Source organism: Colletotrichum karsti (genome assembly GCF_011947395.1).
Source record: "Colletotrichum karsti strain CkLH20 chromosome Unknown Scaffold56, whole genome shotgun sequence".
Lineage (NCBI taxonomy): Eukaryota > Fungi > Ascomycota > Sordariomycetes > Glomerellales > Glomerellaceae > Colletotrichum > Colletotrichum karsti.
The window spans coordinates 49641-70107 of NW_024065956.1; the positions used below are offsets into that span (position 1 = coordinate 49641).

Here is a 20467-nt window from a genome sequence, read left to right on the forward strand (position 1 = left end):
TTAAGCCATCAGCAAGGTGAGATCTTCAATGAGAAGCGTCGTCATCATCTCCTCTTCGAGGCGGCTCTTGATGTCATTGACTATCCTCCGTCGTAGACCGGGTTCCAGGCGGTCGAGTTCGGATTTGTTGGATATTGACTCGTTGACGCACTCGTCCAGAATAGGCTTCATGAGGAAGCGAAGCTCGCTCTTCAGTCGAAGATGTTCATGGTGAAACTGGCGGAGCTCTTGGTGGAGTTGACCGACCTCGCGGAGAGGGTGAATGGGCTTCTGCGTCGCAAGTCGACGCTTGCTAGAAGGGTAATTGGTGGCCCAGGGAAAACGAATCCTGCCAACCTGCAAGGAGTCAGTACCTTTGTTGGAGAAGCAAATGCGAGCAATGAAGGGCATGCCGGGCTATCGCGGATGAGCGAATGACTTGCCTTCTTGCTGTGCCTGACGACGTGTCTGGCAGGAGGTTCTCGGCGCTTGCTGCGGGTTCGATGGACCCTCCGCGTGTTCTTGTAGTACGCAGGCATGGCTTTTGTGGAAAATAGACCGTCGACTTGATATTTTGTGATGGTTCGACGCAGAAATCGAGGTAAGGTAGATGTTCATGGTCAGTTGTTGTGTGGGCGAGAGGTCGACGGGAAACGGAAAGAAGATGGCTGGGCAGGCAGCCCCGTCCCGTCTCTTCCCGGTTACTTGAAGGGAATGCAAGACCCCCCCTAGCAGAAAGTACCTTAACTAAGCTTTGCTCCTTCTCGACGTGTCTATGCATATCAGCCATTCCGAGAAAGAGCGGCCGTTCCAACGGCCCCGATAGATCATCGGGACAAGGGCGGCGGGGTGCATCTTCCCGTGAAGACAGAGAGCCTGGCTTGCCTGCATTACTTCCATTGACTGCGCGTCAGCCTCGCCTCCTCGCACGGATCGCCGTGTCCGATGCTGTCTGATGCTGTCCGATGTTTGTAGAGTTTGTCAGTGATTGAACGCGCTTCGGAACACATCCAAAGGACTCTTATGTAATGGATGTTGAAGGCTGTTAACGCGCGCAGGGAACTCGCGGTTTTGTTGGGTTCCGGCCAAGGGGTTTTGCTGCTATTGCAGCAGCACTCATACTGGCGATGGCAAAGTCTTGCTCTGGTCTCAGCACTCGGATCTTCGGCAGGTTTGGACATGTTGACATGGTACTCCATTCCCTTCTCAGGATTTGCAACCACCATATTCGGGCGGGCTGGTTGTCTGTCACGCGGTGTTCGCCCGGGATCACTTGGCTTGTCTGTCTCGGAGGCCGTCGTGGGAGCAGATGAAATGCGTCGAATCTAAGAAGAACTTCACATTAGTCGCTGGAGCTCTTCGGAAGATGCGGAGAAGGAGTAAAGGGGAATCGCAGACGTTAGGTCTCTCTCACGAAGGGGCATACCTCGTCACGAAGGGGCATACCTCGTAGCACAAAGCTGAAGCACATGATTGATGGCCGCGCGGGGCGTGGTACTGTTGAGAACATCGGAAAGAATTGCGACGACAGAAAACCAAGAGCTCGCCTCAGATACTGGCAGAGAGGGCCTAGAGGGTTGTTCGCCGTAGTTTCAAGATGAAACCGATGACGCGAAGGATGACGGCCTCAGGGCGATGAGGCCGGAGTATGGGGTCGCCTTGCCCTTCTTCTCAAGTCGTGGATCTCGTCGTCTGGTGAACACGCGGCCGCGAATTTGAGGTGTGTCGGCAATGTTCATGTATCAAGATACTTTTGCGTTGGTGTTGCCGTCGTTGCCGTTAAAGTTCCGCCGTAAGTGCAGACGACATGACGGAGAGGCGTCTCATGATGGAGAGGGCAGACGAGCAGCAAAACGTGAAGATTGTCAATTTTCGGCTGCACGAAACTTCCCGCCCGTGGATGATGCGTCTGCTGCACTACAGGTCGGTGGTGTATGTAGGCGTGCGATATCATCGCATAAGCGTATTCCGCTCGGTGTGACTGAAGCGAAGCCATCAACTGTGGAAAGCCATTGTCGAGGACAGGGTGAAAAAGTTGAGGCGCTCGGGCGGTGCAACATCTCAAGCCTGCGTGATATGCGAAAAACGACAGATTAATGCACGGCGTCCTAAGAAAGGGCAAATGCCCGTGTTTGAAAAGACTTGGGGACTGCTGCGATGGAGACCCTGAAGCTGGAAAATTGGAAGTCTGCCGCGTTGGTTCCGGGAAGAGCGTTGGTGCACTTCCCCGTATCTCACCCGGAGTTGACTCCGCCGGCCCCACCTTGCACACCCCAAGGTACGGCCAATCAAATCGGGCTGTGATCCACTTAATTGTCCTTTTTCCACGCAAAAAAGCGATGAAAGTGGAGCCCTCAATTCCGCCAACCGGGCGCGCTCCACCCCGGGGAGGTCCACTGAACAGCACAGAGCAGCCTCCGTGCCTCCCCGGGTAAATACCTAGGTAGTCCAGTGCCACCGCTGATGAGACGTGGACGGGACATTGGATTCTGTCGGCATGGGCTTGGAAGTGCAAATCAGGCGGCCTTTTGGTTCTTGACCCCTCAGCCGTTTCTCATCTCTCGACCGCTTCACTTCCGATCCACCATGCTTTCGTGAGCCGGCGCATCTCGAAGTCGTGGGTCATGGACAGTTCACACTTCTGTCTTCGCGATATTCTGCCTACGCCCGTCTTCTATGACTATACTTACGTGGTCATCCCTGGCTCGTCCACGTCTCTCAAAAACCCTTTGCCATGTGCAAAAGCTTCCTTTGCAGCAGTTCAGTTGAGATTCCTTTATCCTTCCGCCACGCCATCTGCTAATTTGAAGCAGCCAGGAACGACTGCCAGCGATACGATCTTCAACAGCAAACCAAATCGTCTGCAAGATACCCATTGACACATGGCGCCGAGTCGCGGCCGGTTTTACGAAGAGGCAATCTCCACCCATTGTCATACGTCGACGACCGATGATCAAACGTTTCTTCGGAGCATCCACTGTGCAGGGCCTGCCGCATATGCTGGATGTGATGAACGACTGCTCGTGCTACCGACGCGTTCCATCATGCGTGCCCCAGGCCCAGCGCCGCCAGGGGCCGTCTCGTCGCCAAGCGAGGAACGGTCCGTTCTGGCATTTTTAGGGTCTCAAGGTCGGGCTCAAGGTCGGGCTCAAGCTCGGCACGCAGCCACGGAACGGACGAGCTCGACGAATGCGCCCACAAGAACAAACAAGTCCATAATGTTACTTTCCTTGCACTCCACCGTGGTGACGTCGCCATACTCCAGGGGTGAGCGGATCTTGAGCTGATCATGCAGCAGCGTATTGGCGGAGCTAGCGTCTCCACGTTTCGTCGGCTGGTCGGCGGGCTGATGCACGAGAGCAATTGTCACGATGCCATTACGGAAGTTGAGTGAGGCCTACGGGAGGAAGGCGATCTACCTTGCCAGTATACTGCTCTCATAATGGGTTCCTGCGGTTGGCGTGGCCTGAAGTTTACCGCACCACTGACTCGTCTCTCGCGCAACCGCCAATCTCTTCCAAGACACGTGAAGTCCAGGCCGGCACGGTCAGATCCGCAGGGGCGACTGCCGAAAGCAGCCTCTCGGAGTTTCGAGGCTCCCGGGCCGAGAACGCCAATGGTTCCTCGCCTTGGCCCGAAGATTGCGCCCCGTGGATGCCCGACGATGGCTGATCATCAGCATACTGAGGATCACCGAGCCAACATTGTCTGACCCGAATCGTCGTCGACCTCAAATCTCCCCACGCGACAGCCCAAGATATTTCAATCAATCAAGTGGCCGCTGAGGCAGTCCGGGAGTTCATGAAGCAGCAAATTAAAGCGCGCCTCATGAACGCAGCACGCTGTCCCGGTTGAAGATCTTCAAGAAAGGAAAGACTTGTCGACGACGGCCGCTCGGTTTCAACAGGAGAAAGATGGAGACTTCGCGCGCTCTTGATACGGAGCGTATCCGGCGGCAGCAGCTACAGCTATAGATAAGGCCATGGAGGTACAGGTTCTGTTATGGCAGTAGCAAAGTCAACAGGAGGAAAAGGTCTCTCGCCGGAGAGTGGGAGATCATGACGCTGAAAGAGAAGGTCCCACGACTACGACGGCGGGTCCGGGAGCGGCAACAACGACGAGGGTCTGCAGCCCTCTTGCACCCCGCCGCCTCAGTCTTCATCTCCATCGCTTGGCCTTCTCGGTCTTCACACTGCCGGCTTCGCCATCGCGGTCGCACTCACTCAGTACGGCGGGCTGCCTATGTCCCAGCGGCTCTCCCAGCCCCAATTTCCATCGAACCGCCAAGCTGCTGAAGAAGATGCCTCGCGCCGGCGAAGTCGGCCATAATTGAAAATTTTGCCCCGAACACGTCGGCACATGCGGCGGGCGACCGGCCGGGAAATGGTCGAGGAGATAGCCAAGGAGATGGCCGAAGAGATGGCCGTCACTCCGGCTCTCCGCCGTCGCAGGCACTGGAAGGAAGAGGAAGAAAAAGACAGAGAAGGTGTCTCCATGTGCTGCTTGAGCCTCTTTTCATTTGAAAAAGCTGAGCGATTACTCTATTGTTCTCCTGTTCTCCTATTCTTCTGGATCTTGAACTACATGCAACAGCGAGCAAAAGCTGCAATAGAACAATGAACCAAGAGAAATAATGTTACTTCACAAAGCTCAACCACTCGAAAAAGTGCCCCCCAATTCATGTGAGGTGTTCCCATCATTCAACGCCGTTCCTGACGCGACAAGACGTCTCGAGAGGGCTTCGGCAACAGCGTCGCCGCCCACCCGCTTCGCAAAAGCTATCGGACACTCTTCCGTAAGTCCTGGGTCAAGGTCGTCGAGCCAGTTGAGCAGTTGCCAGTTCCATGACCTTTCCTAATGCAGCTGCCACTGCCATCTGCGTACATTACAGCGCGCGTAGCAACGGAATCCAAGGGTTCTCCCAGGTCGAAGCTCTTGTACACACGTCGTATCTCGGCCACAACAAGTTCGCCAATGTACTCGAAGGGGTGAGACGCGACTGACCCGAGGCGGAGGAGGGTGTCGACGAGGTCTTGAGCTTGGGTCTCTGTGAAGATTGTTGTCGAAGCATGATCGCCAATGTCTAGACCTCGAGATCCAGCAACCGCGGAGTAGTGAAGAGCGCAGAGACCCTGGTCGTCTGGCCAGTCGTGGTGCCTCTCGGCTGATGTCGGAGTCGCACATTCCGGGTGTGACTCGGACTCCCTCGTAGCGATCCAGTGCAACAAATCGATCATGCCGGCGGCGGCCATGATGTGGAGCGGGCTGATCCCGTACGACATGGGAGCCGGACGGTCCCAGACGGCACCACTGAGTATGAGGAGTTGAGCGGTCGACTGGCGGCCGTAAGCCAGAGCGAGGCTCAAGGGAGTCGCGGCGGGCGCCTCGTAGAAGCGGAGGTAGGATTCGGTAGATTCGGTTGGAAGCGCACCCTCATAAGCCGGATCGCGTGGTAGGGAATGCTTGAGTAGAAAGCGCATGTGCGGAGAAGGGCACTGGCAGCAGTGCAAAGCGATGTCCTCGATGTTGGCGCCTCGGTCAAGAAGCCACGCGACCGTAGCATCCTGACCTTCGCAAGCGGCGGCATGTAAGGGGGATGCGGTGGCAGCAGCCAGAGAAATATCGGACTGGTACTTGATCTCGTGCCGATAGGGCGCGTGGAGTTCTTCCTTGATGTCGGCGTCACAAGGCGAGCGACTCCAGTGGAAGTGCGATGCACAAGGTAGCGGGAGATAGTAGCTGTGTCGGAGATAAAATAAGTGCCCATTGGAGCAATCTGGCGAAACGAGCAGCTCGTTGGTGTTTGCGGGGAGCACTCTGCTTCGGACGCGAGGGCCTAGAAAATGCAACATTAGCCGTTCCAGGAGGGGAATATTACCCAAAGCAGCTGCGGAAACAACAACGGCACCCCATTTAAGCCATACGGGCGTAGCAGTCGTCAATACGCTCATAGGCGAACGAGTCTAAGATGAAGATACCGAGTTGGGCTGCCCTATAGAGAGCTCGGTGGCCTCAAAAGGCGGGAAGGTGCCTCGTTGAGAGAGATTGACGTGCTTGCCCGCTTGAGGGTTTGCAGCAGCGGCGTCGGAATGGTCGGCGCGGTCGACGACGGGTTCGTCATCATCATAGGGCTTTCTGACGAGGAAGCGGACGAGATCCAAGGCTACGGCTGTCTCATGGAGAACAGGGTTGCAGGCCAGATAGCACGCGCGATTGGAACGCGAGAAGGCGTTCAGGCTGGAGAGGCGGCCTTTTGAGAGGCATCGCAATGGAGATGAGGGAGTGTTCAGGGTGCGGATGCCTGAGACGGCGACGTCAAAGTCGTTATTTTCGTTATCGGTTATGCTGGCAAGCTGAATCGCAATATCAACCAGAAGAGAGAAAGGAAGTCGCTCCATGTTGAACCAAAGGCGAAGTTAAGTCGATGGGAGGTTTGTCGTAGTGTTGAATTCTTTCGTTGAAGAGTGTCCAAAACTGGGGGAAGGGCTTTGCGCAGTCGATTGCCGTGCTGCTGGCGATGATTCAGGTGAGGTTGGAGCTGGCCATTCCATTGCTCACCTTACACAGTGCACTGTAGATAGGTAGGTAGGTAGGTACTGAGGTGCGGTGTTGACCGGGCTTGGGTGGGGTAAGCTTTCCAGGCGCCCGGGGTCAGGTTCCCGTCCTTCCACTCCCGCCCCGAGGTCCAGTCCATTCCATTCAGCTTCCCATTGCCCCTGGCTGTGGCTGACCTTCTGGCAGTTTGGGGGACACGGGACCGGAAGGTGTCTGCCTAAGGGACCCGACGGGACTCCGTGCTTTTGGCTACTGAGGCGCAGCGTGTTCAGAAGTACCGCCCCTATCGGGGGGCGATGCGTGGCCGATGGTCGCCAACCATTGGGGCCGCCAGCATGATAATGACGTCATGTTAGGTAAGCTGCATGCCTACCTCGCAGTTCCAGCATTTGACGCAGACAATTTATTTTGAGGTTCCATCGGTACAATTCTTCGCAAGACGTGGACCTCGAGGCAAATTCAGATCGCCGATTCGTGCCAATGGAAACTAGATGCCCCAGAAGCATCAAGACTGGAGACCCCACCACGTCCCCGACATCGCCTGCCTTCATCGTGGCCTCGGAAGCCGCTGAACCTGCTGCCACCGCAGAAGGGCCCTCATATAATTCGACCGGAGAGCCAAGTATCGCTGTTAATCCGCCGAATGTTTGAGAGGAGTGTGATAAGTGTTTGTATTTGGGGCAGCTCGAGACGGTATCTTGTCGCGCACAATATTACTGTTTTCGAGGACGATGAAGCCCGGATGACTGGAAATACCATTCGGAGAGCAAACCCACCGTTCCTGGAGCTGTGTCTCGGTCTTGGACACCGTTTTCTCCCTAAATCAAGAGCATTCTGCAAACCTTCACACCGCCGCTGTTATGACCAATCCCCTAGCCACATAACCACAGGTCTGATAGTCTCCGTGTTCCTGGTTGTGATGATGGTTGGCAGTAACTGTGGACGTTGTGACCCATGTTGACGTCTTGGTTGAGGTCTCGAAGTCGAAGTTACCGTCGAACTTGCGGTTGGCAATGCGACCTTGTTATCCATCCGCATTGTGTAATCCAAAGGGTACGAGAATACGATGATGTCCGCCATATTCCACGTACTTGTCTCTAGAGCCATGTTTTGGGATGTTCAGCCGAATCGCGCGCGTTTTCTTGTTAGATGAAGGTGTTGAAGAGAGGAACGGTTTGGCTGTGTCATCGGTGCGTTGCCTGACGGGCAGTTCATAAAAACAGGGTCCAGGACGAGCGACTACGTTTACACCCACAAGCGTCGGTAGTAGTTAAGGCTGTCGAACTGAGGGTACGACCTCCGAGTCCTCGGGCGAATGGAGGATGCTGGGATTTCACACTGAAGCCACAATGGAGGAGAGAGGTGATTTCGATATTTTGACACCACCTCCGCCGGAAAGGCCGTAAACGCCGACAAGTGAAATTCCAACGCAAAGCCAAAGCACCCGAATATTCCAAATACTGGTATTTCTCATCTATAACCACTGGAATTAAAGAAGAAAAGTACATATCACAATGTATCTTGTCACCGCATTCATCTGGGGAGACATACCGTCCCAGATCCCCTTGGGTCCTCTGAGGGTGAACCTGCTTACGTAACATGGGGATGCCTTTTGTCAGCCACACCCGACAACAGGGCAGCCGGGCAGGGCACCTTCCATTTCCTCCAGCTCTGTCCGCAAACAACCAGCAAAACCTCTCTTCTACCAATAATCTTTCTCTTTAGAGCAACCTTTGACGTCCACTCTCCTCATACCAAACGACGGACTCGAGCATCACAACAGTCCCCCGATATCATCCGTCCGCGACGCCAATCATCTAATCGCCTACAACGCAACTCCTCAGAATGCCCGGCGACGCAGACGACGGTACTGCTTCGGCAGGTGCCGATTCCAGCACCAAGATCACCGACAACGTCACCAACCATCTCACCAAGCGAGAGCTCAAAGAGGCAATGGTCTAGAAGCCCACGGATACTCCCTACACCTCCGCCTTGAAGAGAGCCCTAGAGTCTCCAGCCCCGAACGTCCCGAAGCTGTCCTTGTAAGATCTTCTCCCCCGACATCATCATCTTTCTAACTTTTCGCTATCCAGTCCAATGAGGGCTAGAGGGGTCACGACATCTGCATCGACCTCGACTGCAGCCGCACCCTTCGGACAGGGCCCCCGTCTTCCGAACCCCACGAGACCCGCGCCCTCCGCGCCAAAGTCGAACAAGTCTTACGAGTCCACCCCTGGAGCGAGCAAGAGCAACGACACCAATCACGAGATCAACCATCCCCGCATGGAGAGCAAGGCCAAGGAGGTTCCACGCAACGGCGGTCCCAACCGCATGCAGTTCTTTCGTTGATCACGGAGCGGAGGGGGGAAATCGAGTCGTGGCTTCGGAATGCTTTTGGTATTGACAGCCTTCATTCCTGGACTGTCGAGTACTTCGCGAGTATATGATACACGCAAAATACATACAATACAAAGATCGTTGATAAGCTGCCGCTTTCGCCGCCCCCAACGCCCATTAAAGTGAGAAGTCGCTTGCTGAGAACCATGGCGTGGACCGCTGGTGTTTGTACCTTTGATGGAATATCCCTAAACGCGTCAGGAATCTGGGGAGAACCTAAAGCGCATGGCCGTCCGAGCCATTCTTCTACGGGTGAAGCCCCACCTGTTTCTCATTGCAGTTCTCCCCAAGTATCGCGACGGAACATTGTGATCTAGCACAATAGGGACGTGGTAGTCCTCAACCTTGAAGACAGGTGCGCTGCGATGAAGAAGAGCGACCAATAGGACCCAGATGTAAACCGTGCGTGCCAGGCTAGCCGATGTGGAGCCTTCAAGGCAGCAAGCAGTCGCGGTACTTCATTTTCCTCGAGAAAGGCGTAGGGTGATTGGGGCACGATCAACGGCAGTGAAGGGTGGCTGTATTGTATTGCGCGGCTTATTGCATTTGTTGACGGCAGTGACCCGGCGAAGTCTCTCGAAATCATCAAGAAAACCATCGCAGAGGCTGACGATCTGTGGGGGATGGCGGAGCTGTGGGATGATACGTTTGAAAATTGTGTCTTGGCCCGTTGAGAGGTTTCTAGTGACCCGGTCTTTGATTCATAAGACGGGGTCGGAAAAGATCAGGTTGCGATACTGGAAGCGACCTGCAGAGGATCAGCATTGGATAAGGTCCGTTGAGTTGGAGGACCTTGAGAAAAATTGCAGAGTTCGGACTGAAGTGATTGAAGGACTGGGGACTCAAGGGCCAAAGTGCAAGCTCGAACACACCAGTTTGCTCGAGCTTAGTAAGAAGATGCTTGATCTAGCCGTAATTCTGATGCGGGGCCCGGGCAGATCTCGAGGGACGTTGAATTGGCAAATGCATATTTGGTGAGAATCACCCTAGGAACTGATGATTGACCCTCCCATCATCTTACATCTTCCGAGCCTGATCACCGATATCAGAGACCTAGGCTTTTGTCCATCATTGCCATGACAATCACCATTGTAGTGGGAATCGGAAAGAGAACCATGTATGCGAGCAACAAAAAGCGCCGTCGCGGCAGTTTGAGCATGTACTAGCAACTGAACAAACGAAATAAATCAAACAAGGCAGCCAGCAACGTCTAAACAACATTAAAAAAAGTCAATAGTCCATGTAACACGACTCGGACAACACAAACACCGAAACATAACACAACACTTTGCAGACTCAGGAACGCCTTCCCGACCCGCGCGAACCGCGAGGACGACCACGCCCGTGAGCACCACGACCAGCACCACCACGAGCTCTTCCTCGCTGAGTGACGGGGGGGCAAGGAAGCCCTCTAGCGTCTCTCGCGTGGTAGCGGCGGCGGAATCGGCAGCTTGTTGGCGCTGTGCCTCGGTGAAGAATGCCCTGGCACGACTAAGGGAAGACTGGGCGCCGCTGGTGACACGCTGTGCGGCCCCTCGGATAGCAGCATCGGCTGACGGGAAGGGACGGGCAGAACCGCGACCTCGGCGAGCGGCTGGGGCCATGACATTCTGGAGAGCATCGCCCTCTAGACCGAGCTCATCGGCATCGTCATTCCAGTCAGGCGGGCTTCTTCGGACTACGGACTGCCGGCGTCGGTGGCGACGACCGGGAAACGCTTGGATGTCTTTGTCGTCAGGGTCTTCTGAGGAGGAGTCGGAGGAAAGGATGAACTCGATTTCTCTTTCATCGCACGCGGGCGGCTCACGACGGGGGCTTTGACTTCGACGGTCATTGTTGTGGCGTGCCGGAGGTGGAGTGCCGAAGATGTCGGAGCCGATGAGGGAACGAGTGCGTCGTCGTCTGCTCTCTCGATACCGTCGATCGATGTCTTCTTTATCTCGACGCGCTTCCTCCATCTCTTCGTCATTCTCCATCTGACCACCAGGGCCGTCCTCGTTGCGTTGCTCGTTGTCACCGAAGCGTTCAGGGCCATCGTCATTGCGCCGTCCGCCCTCATCTTTCTCCTCTAGAGGGATATCGTGCTCCATCGCTCTCGCCATTGCGGCCAACGAGTCGTCCATATCGCGGAGCTGTCGCCTTTCTTCATCCTCGTCTTATTGTCTCCGCTGCTCTTCCTCAACCTGCCCCAAAAGGCGCTGGAGAGCATCGTTCGCAGCTTCTCTGGCGGCATTCGCAGCTGTTCTGATGGCATCTTCGGCTTCTCTGATAGCGTCTTCAGCTTCTCTTGCTTCAGCGAGCTGGTTCTGGTAACGTTCCAAACACGGTGAACGGCGAAAGACCATTCCGCGGTGGTCACAGTTTCGATTTGGTCCTGCTGCCTACTTCTTCCGCCATCTTTGATTGTCCTTCCACTTCAGAGTCCCCAAGAATGCCAAGCCCGCAGCGCATAACACAGACTGGAAGAACCCGTTTCTTCCGTCCAGTTGTTGGGCGGCTTGTCTCGGCGGGACGCACCGCGTTTCGTATAAAGTCTCTTTCGAACTGCTCTGCACCCGAGCCTGTCTACTCCAGCCCATGGGATCTGCCAGCCTCCGCCGCGGCATGTCTGAGCTGTTGTCCGCGAAGAGTCCTTCGGGTTCTATCATCTTAGCCACCACCACTTTCGGGAACCAAGGATGGTGGAGGTTGACAAAGCTCAGTTCAGATGCAGGAGGCTTTCCACTGGGATTTGCTGTTGTGATTGTCGTTCCGTATCGATTTGTATCTAGAGGCATAATCTATTTAGTTTATTATATAGCTTATACTTTATATAGCTCTTATATCTACTTAATATAAAAAGTAGTAAAATATAAAGTATTAATAGTATCTTTAACCTATATAAATATATAGTATTATATAATATTAAGTAGAATCTCTATAGCTACTAAATAGATTATTAAATAGTAATATTAATAATAATAGCTTTAGCTAGTAAGGTATTTAATTATTAAGGTTATTAAAAACTCTATAGTATAAGTTATATAAATAATAATAAATAAAAGCTAATTAAAATTATAATAAAAGTCTTAAATATTTATTCTTTTTATAATATTAATAATTTTAATATAATATTAATAATAATAATAATATTAATATACTATAGTAATAATATAGAGAAAAAGAGTCTAAAGAACCTATTTAGCTACTTAAAAGCTATAAATAGTACTTTTTTTAAAAACTTTATTTTATAAATTCTTAAAATAAATAGCTTATTTAGTAATTTACTAACTATCTTAAGGTTTAAAATAAATATAATAGAGCTTAAAAGTATATTATTACTCTATATAGATTAAAATATTATATTATAATTATTCCTCTCTAGAGATTATAATAATAATATTATTTCTAATAGAGATAAATATTATTAAGAAGAGCTTAATATTATAATATAAAGTATAGTTTAACTATAAAGATAAACTAATATCTAGCTCTAAATAAGCTTTATAGTAGTTTCTTAATATAAAGTTCTATAATATATTTATAATAATAATAATACTTTAGTATATATTATCTCCTAATAAAATAAATAAATATAATTTATAATTAAATTAGTATTAATATATTTAGCCTAACTAAAGTATTTAAGTATATATATTATTTATAAGAGCTATAGGAAAGAGGGGGGGAGTAATAAGCCTTATTACTAATAGGTAATAATAATAGCTTAAATTTACTATAAAGGTATTAAACTTTTTAGTTATAAATCTCTTAATACCCTTAAGGTCCCTTAGCTAGAATAATATCTCTATTATAAATCCCTCTTTATAATACCCTTAAGGTCCTTTAGCTAGAATAATATCTCTATTATATTATTAAGTAGGCCTATAAAGCTAGCTACTATTTTAAGCTAAAAGTTTATTTCTTATCTTTCTATAATTTTTCTTTATTACTATATTTAAATTCTTCCTTTAAGACATTATTTAATATATCTCTTAATAAGTATAATAATATAATAAACCTAATTACTAAATATAAAATCTAAAACCTAAGCCTTAAATATAAAGACTTAATAACCTTATTTAAAAAGAGAACTCTTATAGAATTTATTTTTAACTATAAATTACTTTTTAAACCTATTTTACTTTTTCTAGAGTATTTAGATAATAAAGAAGGTAAAATAGAACTATTTATATAAATTAATACTAATTTATCTATTTATATATACCTTATAGGCTTTCTCTAAATAGCTAGAGATCTAAAGCTTAAGGTTAAGAACCTATAAGTTAGGCCTATTTAGATAATATATTATAAATATAGCTAATAATAAGTAATAAAACTATAATAGCTTTATTAAATAGTATTAATAATAATAATAAGTAAAAAGTTATATTTAAATTTTCTTAAAAAGCTTAATATTTAATAGTAGTATAATAGTATAATAATATAATAAGGTATTAACTTAATAGCCTTAAGGCTAATTATCTAGTAGATAGCTAAGAGGAGTAGCTTAGAGGAAGAGTATTAAAGTATTAAATATATCTTAATAAAAAATTTATTATTATTATTATTATTATAATAGGGGAAGTTAAAGCGTAAAGTAATAAACTAGTAGCTAAAGTAGGAGCTTAAGCTTATATATAGAGTCTATAAGTTATATAGCTAAATAGCTACTAGTTAGTTAGTAGGCTAGGCTAAACCTATAGTAAGTTAAATATATAGTTTAAATTATCATATAGTACCTAAAGGCTTAGTTTAACTATATATTATAGGGAGTTTATAATCTCTTATTAGATTAGTAAGTAATAAGTTAATTAATATTAAGCTATACTAAAGTCTATTAATAAGATATAATATTATTATAAGAGGATATTAATATATAACTAATATATTAAAGATATTTACTAATAAAGTAGAACTATTAATAATACTTAAACTAAATTAAAAGAACTATTACTAATAATAATATAGAGGGGGTAATAAAATAGGAGAGGTTAACTAAATAAATAGAACTTAATAGATATATTAGATTTAGAGAATAGTTAAATTAATTAAGTTATTATACCCTTTATTCTTCTAGTAAATAGTAATAGTAGTAGTTATAAGAAGCAACTTTATGAAGATAGTAGTTGGCTAGCGGCTGTATCTAGAGGCATGATGTGTCAACGAGATCGAGTTGGTCCTGCGTATCTATTGACGCCGCCCAATGAGTTGGTCTCTAATGACACGATGGTGTGTTCGAGGAGACAAAAGAAGATTGAAACTGTAGAATACATTTCTTCAGGCTAAGTGGTCTGTCAATGTCAGGGAAAAGGAGGCATTGCGCCGTGTCGAGGACTTCTCCATCAGGCAACTGTAATGAAGAGCGTGAAATCCTCAAGGGGCCTTTGACTTCAGTTCCCTAGGTTGCTTACTCACCCAAAAAACTTACAAGGCTTGCCGTTGTGCTCGCCAGCCCTTGGCAGCTGCCACGCCTTCCCAAGAGGAGGTGCTGCCTGAAAAACCACCTCCCCACTGACAGCACCTCCCGTGACAGCACCCGTGGACATATCCCTGAAACCAACACTACCTTACCTAGGTACCTAACGTCACAGCCTCAAAAACCCGGTCTGTGACAGTAAGCAAGATTCCGTACGTCCTTGATGCAAGGCAACCCTTCCTCCGCGCCATAAGCTCTATCTATGCAATTGTCTTGAGCTACCAGGTCCTCCGCCTGAAGCAAAGTCCAGCGACATCAAATGAACCGGCACGAACCTTCTCTTTATTCGCTAAGGCATTCGGCCCTGTGGCTGTTGTGGCAGTGCCTTACCAACCACCCCCGCTTGGGCCTGGGCCGGAAATTTGACACGGACCGGGACAGCTCTGAAGGCTGCATGGCATCCCGCTTCCCACATTCATCGCATCAACCCATCACATTAAACACTAGGTACACGAACAGTCAACACCAGAACTCTTCTATTTTCGACTCTTGTCACTATTTCTGGGATGGAAGCTAACCCAAGGGCTTCGGACAACTCGTTTTATCCCTTGCGTCGTCTTCGTCTTCGCGCAGTTGCCAGAAAAAGCGATTGACAGGGATCCCGGGAAAAATTACTTGTCCATCGAAATGGGAACCCTGCAGCACGTCGGCTAGATCAAGCCGGACACCACGAAGATCGAACCTTCGTGAGTTTCTTCGCAGCTCTATCGGTCGAAGGAGGGACAAAGTCCCTTGAGCTCATTGTAAGCTTCGCAAGCTTCACCAGGCAATCCAAACCTCTGCCGTTGACTGCAGATGCTGAACTTCGATAGGTAAGTGCCCCAGGAAAGGAAGGCTCCGAGCAAAGATCAATTTTCATGGGGGGCACACGACCACGACCTTGGTCCGGTAGAACTTGAGTCCACCAACCATTTGAATAGATTATCACGTCGTTCTCAGAAATCTTTGCGTGGCTCAACTTCCTCAAAGAGTCCTCCGACGGGGTCAAGCAGGGCTTTGGAGCGTGCTATAGGGATGGCGACGTCAGTTGAACTGCACTAGGGCCACGTAGACCAGAAGTGGTATTGCGAAGCTGCGCGAGCCACAGAAAGTCTCGAGATCTTGCCGTCTAGGTATGTTCCAGCTCCTTTCTGCCTGACGCCAGCTAGCGGATGACACACGGACACTGTTGCATGGTTCGATGAGGAGAACGACTATTCTGTTCTCGAATTCTCGGTGGACGGTCCGCATTCAGCTGCAGTGTGGAGAAGGCTCGCGCCTCCGGGCGTTCAGCGAGTAGGGCTGGGTGAATGTGGGTGGAAAGCAAGAGCATGAGTGTCTCGGGTGGTGTGGTACTGAACATCTTGGACGTAGCGAAGATTTGAACACTTTCGTGGGTTGCTTGGATGAATGGCAACGGGAAAGAGATATCGAGAAAGAAATGGTTAACCACTGTCATGTATCATATTTACTTCGCACTGAGTGCCATAGAATGTGAAGAGAAAAAGTGTTTGGCGAGTCTGAAAGCACGATCAAGTGGTTTGATACTCACTGGACCGCGAGGTGAGGCGTTTGGTTCATGCCTGTCCTTCCCTGAGATGGCGACGAAACTGTCGACATCTCGAGCCGCCTGCAGCCACAGCATGATCCACCGACCCCACGCCTACCTGCCCCCTTGGGCCTTGAGGACGCTGATCATTGGGCGCACTGAATGCAACGCAAAGGCGCGACCGGGATCCTTTCTGCGGACCAAGTCAGTGTAAAATTGCTCATGTTATGACGCAGGTGGACAGAGTGCAAACACCAGGTGGCCGACGGAGCAAGTTTTAAATCATGCCGTCTTCAAGCCGCCCAGGCTTCCAGTTGCGGAGGGTGCGTAGCCATTGGGTGCGGGGATGTCGCGGGAACGAGCGCCACGGTCATGGCCTGCTGGTCACGTCAGTGGCTGGATCAGGTCGGAGCACTGAAGCACAGGGCAGGGGTCAGATACTCCGACAGTCGGATGGACCTGCTGAAAACGCTTACGAAAGCAAGTTCAGTGTCTCGTCGGACGTATCGGAGATAAGCGAGCTTTTGTCATGTCAGGAAGCTCGTCATCGCAAATAACTGCGAGCTTTTCGCCTCTGACCAGATTGCTCCCGATCAGGCACCACCATGTATCTGTACCAGAATCCAAGATCCGTACATTCAGATGTTTGCATCCATCAGAAAGAATTCACGTCCAGCAGCCAAGCACGCAAGCCAACGAATACTCTCACGGCAGAGACGAACCGACTGCAGTCAAACATCGGATTCTACTGCATTCCACTCCAATCGGGAATCAACACAGCTTCACGGGGCCTGTCGACGACCTACGCTTGGCAATTTGTCTTTTTCATACCCTACGACGCAACCATGGAACCGAATCGCGATCACAGAGACAAACTGATCAGCGCGGTGCCTGCCAACCAAAGGCGATCATGTATCTCGCGAAATCAATCCATTCGAGTCCCCCAGCAAAGCAATTGAACCAACACGAGTTCACAAAGGTGCATCCCGGTCGAATCCGACCACCCATTCTGTATTTCGCTGCGCGATATCTGTCTGCGACTAATGGTCGAGTGGGCGCGGCTTCGAAAGGACGAATATCACCAGCGCCATCTCAATTCATCCCGATCCCATGACCCCTGCCTGCGACGAACGATCGAACCAACGCGTGTTTACAAGCAAACAAAACTGTTGTCGACAAACGGAATGGCGCCAGAGCAGTCGGACACGCGGGAGATTCCCCAGAAGGCGAAAATGATACCCAGTACGACGGAGGCCGCGATGTCAGTTCTGCTACGAGACCACATCCACGCACAACACTCAAGCAAATCAGATCAAGAAAACAAACACACCTGAGCCCCGGTTCCACGCCAATTTCGCCTCACAAGAGTGCAACAATACCGAAAAGAAACTGGGGGAACAGCTGGTCTTGGTCGTCCTTCTCCGGAGCAGTGTCTTAGTCCAAATTAAGGCTTCATCTGCGCCAGATCGACTGCCCAATGTCCGCCGTATGTCGGAAATGCGCCTTCGATCTTGTACAGTGCACTGCTAATGTTGGAAATAGACACTGAGCCCAAATGCTGCTCCATCCCGCGTCTCGCCCTTTCCCTCGAATACTTCACCCTCTTCCGTCATTCTGTTTCTCATCGTCCTCCGACAAAAGTCCCGAAGACATTGCCAAAGACATGGCCGAAGACGTTGCCGAAGACCTTTCCAAAGCCGTTGCCGAGCCGGAGACGGTGCCAATCCAGAGATGACGCCGAGGATTATGCTGAGGATGATCCGGAGGACAATGTCGAGGACGATACGAAGACCGCGGCGGATGATATGCAAAGAATGATTTCGACACTGACAATGATGGGAAGACGATTACCTCCACCATTAGTCCTCGGTGCAGTCCCTCGAGCCGTGTTCTCTCGCCGACTTGCTCGCTGTCGTCATATGTCGCTCTCGTTCTCTGCTCCCACGCCAAGAAGATTCCCCGGACTGCAGCTTCTTCCACTCGCCAGCGAAGTCCTTGATGACGTTGTACAACCATCCATGCGCGCCTAAGCACCATCGAAACAATCCACGCACCCAAAACACTTCCAGAACCTCACTCCGCTATGCATAACTACATCAAACTTGACGCGCCTGAGATATCACCATGCCGCTCTTCAGCATCAAATCCTTGAGTGGTAGCATCATCGGCGGCTCGAACACCACTTCTCAGCTGATTGACATACCATTCCACTCGCCAATCCGGAAAATGAAGCAGCCCGAATCCCAAGTCAATTAGACTTTCCGGCACAATCGAGCTCGATCATACAGAGAAATCTGGTCTTTGAGATGCCAATGACTACGATCGCCCACACACATTGAGCATCGCCACAACCGACGATGTCATATCCCAACGAGAACGAGGCCGATCCCATAACGCAACCAGTCGAGGCGGTCGAGAGTTTTCCATATGGCTATCGTGAGATTGGATGATGCAATTCCCATCGTGGACTTCAGGCGGCTCCAAAGTGATCGAACAGAGATCATGCGCGCTCAGCTGGAAGTCGAAGTATTAAGCCTCGCTGTGTGCAGCCCCCAAAAGAATAGTCTTTTTCTCGACAGAAGGATGCCGAGGACGAGGTACGAATCGCCCCGCGTTGCGGAAGCCCGAAAGGTCAGAGTTGAGGCTGAACTTGGCATCAGGAAGGCATCGGTGGTATTGGCTGCCATCGAATGAGAAAAGGAACGCTTGCCTCCTGACGGATTGGCTGGTGACGGCAACAGCATCAACGCTATTTCAGAATGCTTACTGGGTTCCTGTTTTTGGCTCTACTGGAAAGATCAAAAGTCTCCGCTGCTTCAGAATCATCACTTGTAACTGCGTCATCTCCTTACACCTGGAGGCTGCAAGCTGGTTCCGAGAGCTCCGCGACTAAATCAGGTGGGCACAAGAGAATGAGGCCAAAGAATTGGGAAGGACCTCAGACGCAGCAAGAAGCTAGTGGGTTCGGTGTCGGCTGGCACCACGGCTTATTGCGATGAGTTCCCGTCTCGCTTGCGGTCGAAGGAGATGCCGACCCATCGTGTCACAATATTCGCGCTTAACCACGGTTTCCAACAGGTCCCCTAGTTGTGAAGTCCGCCACCAACAAGAGAGGTTGTAGCTGGCTGGTCGACCTTCTGGGTCGCGGACTTATCTCAGCGGCAAGTCTGTATGGTCACACTGAGACTGTTGGTTCTTGCGAAGTCTGCTTAATTGGAGCGAATCGAGATTTCTCAGTCTGGGCGCCCTTCTTATGGCCACGTACCAAGCACAATACCTTCCGTTTCGTTATTTGGGGATCTTCTGAGGGTGTTTCTCCTTTCTAACTGGCCGTGGGGTGTTTCTTCTCCAGCAGGCCTTCGCGGTACAGGAATCACGGTATCTCGGACGTCTGGGGCTTTCTGTCTCGCTTTGCCAGAAATAAAACATATGAGGTATTTACTCGTTTGTATGATGAACCTGGTAAAAGTGGAGGCCCCACTGGTCACGGCTTGCTTCATATGTACAACCACTGCTCTGGCCCCGTCAAAATCCTTGACTGCTGCTTCGATGACGTGGATCTCGGTATGATCAACCTTTAGGTATAGCCCAATGTGTTGGAAGAACCTGGAAGCGGCGCTCGGGTTTGCAGCTTTGACCATTGTGATGCTCGCGTGGAAACGATGTTGAGTGGCGTGATGCGTGACCGTCAAGGACCTGATATCTGACGGTGACGTCGCAGTAGAGTTTGCTAGCCGGGCGTCGCATCTCGCGCAGGGTTGGGACCGAGTTGGACGTGCTGGATCATCTGGGTCGCGCGATTCTGAAGCCGCCTCGTACCGCTAGACTACTCCAAAGACCTTTACCGGGCAAAGAGGGGTAGAGAGGCTTGGAGTTGAGGTAGATGGCCGGCCGAAACCAGCTCCTGGAGTTGGATGTGCCTATCCACCTTGTGTCAATGAAGCCGTGAGCCGCCGCTCAGTGGAGACGTGGTCGGCTTCTTCAGCCGTTCCATTCTGCATCTGAAGAAGACCTCAGCGAGGTACACAGACCGTGGTCATTCGGAGATTGTCGAGAGAGTCGTGCGGGAATTATCTGGTTCTCAGGCTTGGGTCAAGGAGACGCTGGAAGACGACAAATTAGCCCATGTGCCTGGAGACAGTGTAGGAAGAAGGGAACCAACAACGCGGTACCTGGAGAACACGCCATGATCGTTGTTGAAGCAGCGCAGTTGGGGCGTAGACACGAGGGAGAAGGCATCGATCGCGGCCGGTAGGTAGCAGTGAAAACGCGTTTCCGAGATTCAGGATAGGTTGCGAAGACGAAGGTACACATCTGTGGTTCCTGACCGGAGAACTCGAGGTTGGGGAGCATTCAGCTCGAGTACGAACACGAAAATCTCCATACCACGCTTGACTCAGGCTTTCCCGTAATGGCTACACCAGGCAGCGAGCTCTCGTCCCCTTGAAGTCTCAAGCGTTCATCAAGTCTGTGGTAAAGACTGGTGGCTTTGACAAGCGCGCAAAAACCAGTCTTCCTAGGCTATGACGGAGTCAATAACCCCGACCCGT

At 50.2% G+C, this 20467-nt stretch overlaps 3 protein-coding genes across 3 annotated transcripts; 1 reads left to right on the plus strand and 2 right to left on the minus strand.

Annotated features, from left to right (window-relative positions):
• On the minus strand, positions 1-6377 carry CkaCkLH20_12230 (uncharacterized protein; the record flags this gene model as incomplete). The annotated part of the gene is made up of 4 exons (XM_038894943.1): positions 1-336; positions 3158-3290; positions 4864-5648; positions 5958-6377. 4 exons carry the CDS (start codon positions 6375-6377, stop codon positions 1-3), a joined length of 1674 nt encoding a protein of 557 aa, XP_038739727.1.
• Positions 6378-8379: 2002 nt separating this feature from the next.
• Positions 8380-8883, plus strand: CkaCkLH20_12231 (uncharacterized protein; the record flags this gene model as incomplete). Its single annotated transcript, XM_038894944.1, has 3 exons — positions 8380-8448; positions 8497-8576; positions 8628-8883. The coding sequence occupies 3 exons, from the start codon at positions 8380-8382 to the stop codon at positions 8881-8883; spliced, it is 405 nt and encodes a 134-aa protein (XP_038739728.1).
• A 1268-nt stretch (positions 8884-10151) lies between these two features.
• CkaCkLH20_12232 (uncharacterized protein) lies at positions 10152-11054 on the minus strand (the record flags this gene model as incomplete). Its single annotated transcript, XM_038894945.1, has 1 exon — positions 10152-11054. One exon carries the CDS (start codon positions 11052-11054, stop codon positions 10152-10154), a length of 903 nt encoding a protein of 300 aa, XP_038739729.1.
• Positions 11055-20467: the final 9413 nt, after the last annotated feature.